The sequence below is a fragment of the Salmo salar genome, chromosome ssa16 (assembly GCF_905237065.1).
Source record: "Salmo salar chromosome ssa16, Ssal_v3.1, whole genome shotgun sequence".
NCBI classification, from domain to species: Eukaryota; Metazoa; Chordata; class Actinopteri; order Salmoniformes; family Salmonidae; genus Salmo; species Salmo salar.
The window spans coordinates 47,145,779-47,157,051 of record NC_059457.1 but is presented as its reverse complement, the minus strand read 5'-3'; the positions used below and the strand labels follow the sequence as shown (position 1 = coordinate 47,157,051).

Genomic DNA, 11,273 nt, shown 5'->3' with positions numbered 1-11,273 from the left:
AAAATGACAGTCAACACATGATTTGAATAATTCTGTTTGATGCAAAAAAAAATGTAAGCGTCGTCTTTGATCGTATAAAAATTACAGCATTATTGAGATGTACATAAACGACAATATTATAACCCAGACATGCACTGCAATGTAATGCTTTTATGTGTCACGTTTGGAAGACACTTGACCTCAACATGATAAATGTGCTCATTCCTAAAGCATGCACACACGAACGGCATCACATAGAGGGCTATATTAAATAATTGTTTAATTTGAGATACAAAAAACAGACAATTACATTTTAGTCATTTAGCAGACACTTATCCAGAGCGACTTACAGTTAGTGCAATCATCTTAAGATAGCTAGGTGGGAAACCACATATCACAGGCATAGAAAGGACATTTTTCCTCAATAAAGTAGCTATTAGTAGAGTCATAGGTAGAAGTCAAACTCATTTTCCTATATAATGATAAATGCATATGTTGGGGGGGGGTTAATCTACTGAGGTAAAACAATTTTTCAATTTCCTTGAGCGTGTAAGAAAATATTTCTTCCCATGTAGTTAAATTACTGATGAATTCCTATTTAAAGGTCTGGTGCGCTGATAGCAGCCAAGAACAAGCCTTAGTGTTTCTCAGTGCACTTGGATCAGTCTTCACTCCAATCTGCTTTCTTAGACATTTAGGATTACCTCGCATCACAAGAACAATGTTATAGTGAATTTTTACTACTTCTAAAAACCAGTAACATTTATGTACATAAATGTTTTAACTGCTTGATCAAACATGTCCCCGTTACCATTCTCTCCCTCTCTGTCGACCTCTCATTTCTTATCCTCTCTGACCAGCATCTCAACCTCTCTCATGAATCGCAGACAGAGCTCATCCTGCCAGGGCAGGGCCACACACTGGACAGCCACAGGAAGCCCCTCTCCACCAGTGACTGCCTGTAGACACACAGCATCCCAAAAACGTTAGTCCCAACCAATGATGTGCAGATCAGGGCCTGTACTCAAATCATTACATCAGAGTAGGAGTGCTGATCTAGGAAGTTGCCCACAGTCCATCCCTAGTAATCTAAAAGGCAAAACTGATCCTATATCAGCACTTGTTCTCTGAGACGCTTTTTGAACATGGGCCCAGTGATCTGATCTCTGCAACACAACAACCAGGACCTCCATCTACTGGTTACATGTGGAACTGCAGCCTAAGATTCACAGGTCAGTAGCTACATGAAGACATACATTATTGTCTTGTATCATGTGCTTAGGATACAGGTTGTGCCATCTGCAATGGGTAGAATGGCCACTTCAAGTCAAGATGTAAATATGTTTGGAAAGGGCTAAATGTACTGTAAATATTTTAGGAGGAAGAGTTTGACTCCAACTACCTTTTTGTAGAGCTTGTCCCAGATGTCCCCATAGTTTCCCTTGTAGTGCCTGAGTTCTTCCTCATCCTCTGCTGTAACCGTGGAGACAGGAACCACCCCAGCAGGGAAGTTAAGGAGATTGTAGATAAAGGTGTAGGTGATTGTACCTGGAAAGAGAGATGGAGAGGAGAAACAACTTAATCACACCATCTTGTTACGCATTGGAAAACATGGCATGATTAAGTCAAAAGAAAAGTCTCAAACCCCCAAAGGTTAAGAAAATCTTTGAGTGACTCCTAAGTAAATTGTACAAGTGGCCTTGGACAACACAAAATCAACTCTAAGCAAAAACAGTTAACTTCCTATGCTATAAAAGACAAACCAAAACCCCATTTCATAAGGTGTTAATTTGCCACAGAGAGAGGAGAAATGGGTACATACTGGTGAGCTGGCCACAGAGAGAGGAGAGATGGGTACATACTGGTGAGCTGGCCACAGAGAGAGGAGAGATGGGTACATACTGGTAAGCTTGCCACAGAGAGAGGAGAGATGGGTACATACTGGTAAGCTTGCCACAGAGAGAGGAGAGATGGGTACATACTGGTAAGCTTGCCACAGAGAGAGGAGAGATGGGTACATACTGGTAAGCTTGCCACAGAGAGAGGAGAGATGGGTACATACTGGTGAGCTGGCCACAGAGAGAGGAGAGATGGGTACATACTGGTAAGCTGGGCAGGGTAGTTATGGATGTAGGCTGGACCAATCATGGGACACAGCAGCACATCCAGCTCACACCTCCTCCACTCTGCAATCACCTCGTGCATGTAGTCCTTAGAGAACAGATAGAGCCACATTTCCCTCAGAACATTGATGCTCACAGCCTTCTCACCAAAGCTAGATGTGTTATACAGAACAAAAATATAAAACGCAACAATTGCATATATTTTACTGAGTTACAGTTCATGAGGAAATCAGTCAATTGAAATAAATTCATTAGGCCCTAATATATGGATTTCACACGACTGGGAATACAGATATGCATCTGTTGGTCTCAGATACCTTAATAAAAAGGTAGGGGCGTGGATCAGAAAACCACCATTTGCCTCATGCAGCACGACACATCTCCTTCACATAGAGTTGATCAGGCTGTTGATTATGGCCTGTGGAATGTTGTCCAACTCCTCTGCAATGGCTGTGCGAAGATGCTGGATATTGGAACACGCTGTAGTACACATCGATCCAGAGCATCCCAAACACGCTCAACGGGTGACATGTCTGGTGAGTATGCAGGCCATGGAAGAACTGGGACATTTTCAGCTTCCAGGAATTGTGTACAGATCCTTGCGACATGGTGCCATGCATTATCATGCTGAAACATGAGGGGATGGCGGCGAATGAATGGCACGACAAGGGGCCTCAGGACTTCGTCACGGTATCACTAAGCATTCAAATTGCCATTGATAAAATGCAATTGTGTTCATCGTCTGTAGCTTATGCCTGCCCATACCATAACCCCACTGCCACCATGGAGCACTCTGTTCATGTCAGCAAACCACTCGCCCACACGACGCCATACACGTGGTCTGCAGTTGTGAGGCAGGTTGGAAATACTGCTAAATTCTCTTAAACATTGGAAGCAGCTTATGGTACAGAAATTAACATTATCTGGCAACAACTCTGGTGGACTTTTATTGTCCCCAGCACAAGGTGCACCTGTGTAATGATCCTGCGGTTTAATCAGCTTCTTGATATGTCACACCTGTCAGGTGGATGGATTATCTTGGCAAAAGAGAAATCCTCACTAATAGGGATGTAAACAAATTTGTGCACAAAGTACATTAGAGTGCCTAGTTTGAGAAACAGGCGCCTCACAAGTCCTCAACTGGCAGCTTCATCAAATAGTACCAGCAAAACACCAGTCAACGTCAACAGTGAAGAGGCAACTCCGGGATGCTGGCCTTCTAGGCAGAGTTCCTCTGTCCAGTGTCTGTGTTCTTTTGCCCATCTTTTCTTTTTATTGGCCAGTCTGAGATATGGCATTTTCTTTGCAACTCTGCCTAGAAGGCCATCATCTCGGAGTCGCCTCTTCACTGTTGACGTTGAGACTGGTGCTTTGCGGGTGCTATTTAATGAAGCTGCCAGTTGAGCACTTGTGATGCATCTGTTTCTCAAACTAGACACGCTAATGTAATTGTCCTCTTGCTCAGTTGTGCACCGGGGCCTTCCACTCTTTCTATTCTGGTTAGAGCCAGTTTGCACTGTTCTGTGAAGGGAGTAGTACACAGCGTTGTACGAGATCTTCAGTTTCTTGGCAATCTCTCACTTGGAATAGCCTTAATTTCCCAGAAAAAGAATAGACTGACGAGTTTCAGAAGAAAGGTCTTTGTTTCTGGCCATTTTGAGCCTGTAATCGAACACACAAATGCTGATACTCAAGATACTCAACTAGTCTAAAGGCCAGTTTTATTGCTTCTTTAATCAGAACAACAGTTTTCAGCTGTGCTAACATAATTGCAAAAGGGTTTTCTAATGATCAATTAGCTAATCCAAGTTTATAATTTTAAAAGGCTAACACAATGTGCCATTGGAACACAGGAGTGGTGGTTGCTGATAATGGGCCTCTGTACGCCTATGTAGATATTCCGTTAAAATATCCCAAAAAATCTGCCGTTTCCAGCTTCAATTTACATCATTAACAATGTCTACACTGTATTTCTGATCAATTTGATGTTATTTAATGGACAATATTTTTTTTGCTTTTCTTTCAAAAACAAGGAAATTTCTGTGTGACTTCAAACTTTTGAATGGTAGTGTACATACTACCTCAACTAACGTGTGCCCCCGCACCGGTACCCCCTGTATAAAGCCTCATTACTAACCGGTGCCCCCGCACATCGACTCTGTATCGGTACCCCCTGTATAAAGCCTTATTACTAACCGGTGCGCCCGCACATTGACTCTGTACCGGTACCCCCTGTATAAAGCCTCATTACTAACCGGTGCCCCCGCACATTGACTCTGTAGCGGTACCCCCTGTATAAAGCCTCATTACTAACCGGTGCCCCCGCAGATTGACTCTGTACCGGTACCCCCCCTGTATAGTCTCGCAATTGTTATTTTATAGCTGCTACTTGTTACTTTTATTTCTTATTCTTATCCGTATTTTTAAAACTGCATTGTTGGTTAGGGGCTCGTAAGTAAGCATTTCACTGTAAGGTCTACACCGGCTGTATTCGGCGCATGTGAATAATAAAATGTGATTTGAAGCACCTTTGGCAGCGCTTACAGCCTCGAGTCGTCTTGGGTTTGATGCTACAAGCTTGACACACCTGTATTTGTGGAGTATCTCCCATTCTTCTCTGCACAGCTATTTTCATGTCTCCACAGAAATGTTCGTTCGGGTTCAAGTCCTGGCTCTGGCTGGGCCACTCAGGGACATTGAGACTTGTGCCGAAGCCACTCCTGCGTTGTCTTGGCTGTGTGCTTAGGGTTGTTGTCCTGTTGGAAGGTGAACCTCACCCCAGTCTAAGGTCCTGAGCAAGTTTTCATCCAGGATCTCTGTACTGTGCTCTGTTCATCTTTCCCTCGATCCAGACTAGTCTCCCAGTCCCTGAAAAACATCCCCACAGCATGATGCTGCCACCATCATGCTTAACCGTAAGAATGGTGCCAGGTTTCCTCCAGATGTGACAATTCGCATTCAGGCCAAAGAGTTCAATCTTGGTTTCATCAGACCAGAGAATCTTGATTCTCCCTGACCAAGGCCCTTCTCCCCCGATTGCTCAGTTTGGCCGGGCGGCCAGCTCTAGGAAGTCTTGATGGTTCTAAACTTCTTCCGTTTAAGAAAGGAGGGCATTGTGTTCTTGGGGACCTTCAATTCTGCAGACATTGTTTGGTACCCTTCCCCAGATTTGTGCCTCAACACAATCCTATCTCGGAGCTCTATGGACAGTTCCTTCGACCTAATGGCTTAGTTTTTGCTTTGACATGCACTTTCAAATGTGGGACGTTATATACACGTGTGTGCCTTTCCACATCATGCCCAATCAATTGAATTAACCACAGGTGGACTCCAATCAAGTTGTACAAACTTCTCAAGGATGATCAATGGAAACAGGATGCACCTGAGCTCAATTTCAAAGGGTCTGAATACTTATGTAAATAAGTAGTTTTAAAAAATATAAATTAGCAAAAATGTTTAAAAACGTATTTTCGCTTTGTCATTATGGGGTGTTGTGTGTAGATTGAGGAAAAAAAGTATTATTTAAACCATTTTAGAATAAGGCTCTAACATAACAAAATGTGGAAAAAGTTGAGGGGTCTGAATACTTTCCTGAATTCACTGTATATACACAAACATAATATTGTCTGTGACTTGTTCAATGGAATGCAACACAGATCCTTTTTAATAGACAAAGATATCAAGGTGTGAAATAATATTAATATGGCCTACGCAATCAAAAACAAAATTGTGCACACGCATGAGTCGCCTACAAAAGACTTTGCTTCTGCTGCAGCTGTCACTGTAAAATATAATGCATATGGCAGTCACTTCGCTGACCTCTAGACTGATGTGTGAACCACACCGATTACCAAATGTTTACCTACTTCCACATCCGCGTGATGTCTCCACAGGTCTTGCACAGAGCTGGTGAAAAAGGAAATGGAGTAATTAATTATGGTTACTTCTGTATTTCATAAACACTGTTACTGATAGAAACCTGGAGAACAGGGCTGATCAGATAGCTCACCCAACTCCACGCAGGCTATCCAGAGAGGCAGCGATACGGGGAAACTGAGGGAGGAAAACATGTCAGAAGTACTCCCAGTCGACCAAATTCTCCAGCACTTTAGACCAAATGAAAACTACTCTTCCCCTGTTAACTCCTGAGGCCAGGTGCACGTCAATTTGGCGGATGTATGACCCCTATGTCTCTATACTGAATTTCCTTAAACCCCCAGAAAGTATTTGGAATTGAAAAATGCCTGTGGAATATAATCAAAACAAGTAATACAATAAAAGCATTGATGCTACAGTGTCATCAATTGAATATGAAGTAGAAAGATGCACTCCTTAACAGGAATTACAATGACGCATAACTGTGAAGGAGTCATTGGGCGGGGGAATGGTTTCTCCAGCTCCTACGTCACTGTTTTAACCTTCCCCTTCACTTACTATAGGCTTGAGGAGAACGGAGAGGATTTTCTTCACAGTGCGAGGCAGACTGTAGGGGATAATCTGAACCCTGAGACACGGGTCGACAGGACCCCCTTTCCTGAAATAACACACAAAACAGAGTTTCTTTCATTGACAACATATTTTTGTGACCTGGATAGTTCATTTCACTCCCAGGGACGTTCATTGGGGTAGTTTTGCTAAACTCGTTGGGATTACCAGGGTCATGTTCATTAGGCCCAAAATGGAAGTAAACAGGTTGAAACAGGGAACAACATTTTTATTTAACTAGGTAAGTCGGTTAAGAACAAATTCTTATTTACAATGACGGCCTACACCGGCCAAACCCAGACGATAATGGGCCAATTGTGCTCCGCCCTATGGGACTACCAATCACGGACGGTTGTGATACTCTGGTTTGAATCCAGGCTGTGTCTGTAGTGACGCCTCGAGCACTGCGACGCAGCGCCTTAGACTGCTGCGCTACTCGGGAGCCCACCAACATGGACTTGTCTAATGAGAAACACATTTTTGTTTTTCCGTTTCTAAATATTTTGCTACAGTGTGCCTTACTGAACACAACCCAGGGAAATTTGACTCACAGGTTGCTAAGCAAGGTAGTGCATCCGTCGCCTAAGAGACCCCTGATACCCAGCTCATGAATGGCATAGATCAGCCTTGGGGGACTGAAGGAAACCAACTAGATAGAGAGAGAGAGATGGGGGGTGGTGGAGGGAGAGCACGAAAGATGGAGGGGTGGAGGGAGAGAAAGGAATGCAATTTGCAATTACATATCAATACAGTCATCGATCAAATTATAAACTAATGATGCTTATTTTTATGTTTCTGTCATTCAGCAGTCCAAGTCAACACTGTCTGATAAGTGTTCAACCAAGCTCTGATCTGGATTATCACAAATAGATGAGACTGGGGCTGGGGGGGTACTCACCGTGTGCCCTGCTTTCTCCAGCAACGCCTTGGTCTCCCTCAGGGCTCGGCCCATGCTTGGAGAGGGCATGGCATAGCCGTCATTCTCATAGTAACCGATCCTCAGGGGCTTGGTGCTCTGGTATACCTGGAGGAGAACAGAGGAAGAACATAACAGATAGAAAGATTTTCCATCACAAAATATAATGGTAATATATACACTGAACAGAAATATAAAACGCAACATGTAAAGTGCTGGTCCCATGAGCTAAAATAAAAGATAACGGAAATGTTCCATCAGCACCAAACAAAAGTTGAACACAAATTAGTTTACATCCCTGTAATGAGCATTTCTCCTTTGCCAAGATATTCCATCCACATAACTGGTGTGGCAAATCAAGAAGCTGATTAAACAGCATGACCATTGCACAGGTGAACCTTGTGCTGGGAACAATAAAAGGCCACTAAAATGTGCAGTTGTCACAATATTTCGTCACCCGGTGATTGTCAAGCAAATAAGTGTCGGTCTCACTGTAATTGACGGTTAATTAGCAAACACATTTAACATCTCCTGGCTTCCACACATCCATCCATTATTTATTTTAGACAGGTCTAAAGAAGCATGATATGAAGAAAATGTAGTCTACTTCAGAACAGAATGGCATACAGTGGGTTGTCCTTATGTTTGGTCCTGATCTGACTGTGGGCTACACTAGTTCATTTAGCAGACAAGATTTGCTTAGTGGCATTATTTTATATAATGAAGAATACAAGTGAACAAAGCTGAATAAAATAGGATATTTTCTCAAAACGACGAGGGAGTGCGCCAAAGCGGTTAAGAAATAGGTACTCCTATGCGCTTAATTTAGGGTTTGTTCTACAAATGTTTGGCTATATGTTTTGATTTTTAATACATTGTAAGGCTGCATGATGCAACTCTAATGATGATGATTTGAAAAAAGTTTCTTAAAAAAGGCATGAGCTCTGCTTTGTTTTTTTTTGTGCAGGCTGTGCACACTTTGTCAGTCTCTCATTCACAATTTGAGAAGCACTTGATAATGCCTCGAATTTCCCAGTGGCAACTCCTTTGTGTGGCCATAATACACCCCTAAAAAAACTAACATTTTTCAGCCCTTCTCCCTAAATGCTGCCTGCTCCGAAGCACCTCTCATCTCACTCACACGATCAGGTCTTTCTCACAGGCTACATGTGCAGACACATCAGGGAGGCAATTGCACGCATCCTTATCCAATTCCAAGGTGCATATTGAAGATATTGGAAGAACTGCACACATTTACTTTTCGTCAGCCAACAAGATGAGTAGGCCTAATGAACAGCAAAAGCACTAGCCTATGTCAATCTACTATCCCCCATAGTACAAAAGTTGACCACAATAAATAAATATCTGTACAATAAATAAATATTCCAAACATAGTCTGGGACAGTTGTGTGATGCGATAGATCCCAAATTAATATAACCACTAGCATCAAAAGAACGTTAACATAATGTGGCTGACAACAGATGAGAACATTCAGCTTAAAAATGTTGCTAAACTATTAGGCTATTTTTTCACATCGTAAGTGTAGCAATGCGCACATGGTAGTAGACTATGAGCAAATGTTCCAAAAACACCATTATCAAAAAAGAAACGGACACTTTCCCTGTGGTTTATTTTCATGCCAGCCAGGATGGCTATAATCCTGTGTTAAATATAAGCAATGTGCTTAATATTAGTTAAGTTAAAAAAATAAATATAGTAGCCCTAGCCTATAGAAAGCTTATCCTCCTCTTTTCAGTAGAGGCCATAACTCTGTTTTCACACGCAATTGCATAGCCTATTGAAATGTTGCGCAACATGAGCTCATGGGCTCTCAAAGTGTTCGATTAGATTTTCAAATACATTTGCATTGATGTCAGCGTGATTAGAGGGACAATAGGGTGTCGAGTACCTGGCAGTTAGCAAGTTTGGTAGGTTACTAATAACCATCAGCAGCATCAGAGCTTGGAGAAGCCTAGTTACCGTAACTAAACAGTCAAGTGGAATTTGACTGCCTTCATGACTCGTGACCGCCGGTGTGGCGGCAATACGGTCACCGCAACAGCCCTAGTCACACAACACAATGCCACAGATGTCTGAAGTTGAGGGAGCGAGCAATTGGCGTGCTGACTGCAGAATGTCCTCCAGAGTTGTTGCCAGATAATTGAATGTTCATTTCTCTATCATAAGCCACCTCTGTCATTTTGGAGAATTTGGCAGTATGTCCAACCGGCCTCAACTCCAGACCACGTGTATGGCGTTGTGTGGGCAAGTGATTTGCTGATGTCAATGTTGTGAACAGAGTGCCCCATGGTGGTGGTGGGGTTATGGTATGGGCAGGCATAAGCTACGGACAATGAACACAATTGCATTTTATCAATGGCAATTTGAATGCATAGAGATACCGTGATGAGATCCTGAGGCCCTTTGTCGTGCCATTCATCCATCACAATCACCTCGAACAGCTACTGAAGAGGAGTGGGACAACATTCCACAAATCAACAGCCTGATCAACTCTACACGAAGGAGATGTGTCACGCTGAATGAGGCAAATGGTGGTCACACCAGATACTGACTGTTTTTTTTAAAGATATCTGTGACCAACAAATGCATATCTGGATTCACTGTCATGCAAAATCCATAGATTAGGGCCTAATGAATTGATTGAAATCGACTAATTTCCTTATATGAATTAATTTTTCCATTTATATTTTGTTCAGTATAATAATAAAAAAATATGGATCTACCATTATATTCTTAGGTTTCCATCCAACCTCTTTATACGAGTAAAGTACATTTTTGTGACAGGCCCGATGGGCACGGATAATTTGTCACTAAACTTTCCAAATGTCAACAAAGCAAAATATGCTAGACAAGGTGGGATCTTTGTGTCTTTAAAATGAATAATGCAAGAAATGTCGGTGTAAGCGCTTATTCTATAAATATTTGCACATAACCATCATATCGGCGTAAACTTGGAGCCAAGCGATGACGTGTGGTCCTCCCACTACGACTCATCAGGAAAGCATGCAGTTTATTAGACAACAGATGAAATAAGTTACGATGAACTTCACAGGGTGGTGAAAGTGCAAGGTGATGAGCTCGATGCTCCTTTCCAATAAATATCGAGGGACCTATTCTGGTGACATGATGATCGATGCGTGGCTGCCATTTGACAAATACAAATAATGTTGCTCTCTTGTCCATAATAATCTCATCATGTAGACTAAGAACACCTGCTCTCTCTAGGACATTGACTGACCAGATGAAAGCTATGATCCATTATTTATGTCACTTGTCCAACCAGTCGATTGCAATCGACTAGGCAATCGTAGTCGATCACCAAACATTTCCTATTTATTTTTTTCGTTTAGCGCTGTTGGAGTTAGGTGCACTTGATTCAGCAGCCCTCGCATCAGGAAGGCAACGTGTTCCCATTTTGACCCATTTCATGTGTCTGAGGTAGAACTCTGCATACGCGGCAGGCCCAGAGAGCAAATCAAGCGCACCTATAGGCCTACTGCTGGCCAATCAGATAGCTCAGTTCACGGTGTCTGCAGGTTCCTCGAGCCAGACTCTAAAAACAAGCCACGGGCGCACAGAAAAGTTGATACTGTGAGATTAAAAAAATAAAATAAAATTAAGCCATGACTAGAGAGACTCAATGAATAGTGTAAAGAGTTACTGTTTTTATAAGTGTTTAGGTTGTTATGCCACACTTTGTTCAACACTTTTATAAGCTATAAAAAGGTGTGTTGCGTTATATAGCGAG

At 42.4% G+C, this 11,273-nt stretch overlaps 1 protein-coding gene across 1 annotated transcript in view; it reads right to left on the bottom strand.

The window, feature by feature from the left end:
• Positions 1–242: 242 nt before the first annotated feature.
• The window catches only part of LOC106574031 (fatty-acid amide hydrolase 1), a 31,154-nt gene continuing 20,123 nt past the window's right edge, over positions 243–11,273 (bottom strand). Inside the window, exons 8-15 of the mRNA XM_014149543.2 lie at positions 7,486–7,611; positions 7,139–7,236; positions 6,537–6,636; positions 6,112–6,155; positions 5,969–6,008; positions 2,082–2,190; positions 1,382–1,527; positions 243–938 (exon numbers count right to left, since the gene is read on the bottom strand). Coding sequence (XP_014005018.1) covers positions 816–938; positions 1,382–1,527; positions 2,082–2,190; positions 5,969–6,008; positions 6,112–6,155; positions 6,537–6,636; positions 7,139–7,236; positions 7,486–7,611 — 786 coding nt within the window. The 3' untranslated portion in view covers positions 243–815. The remainder of the gene's footprint in view (positions 939–1,381; positions 1,528–2,081; positions 2,191–5,968; positions 6,009–6,111; positions 6,156–6,536; positions 6,637–7,138; positions 7,237–7,485; positions 7,612–11,273) is intronic.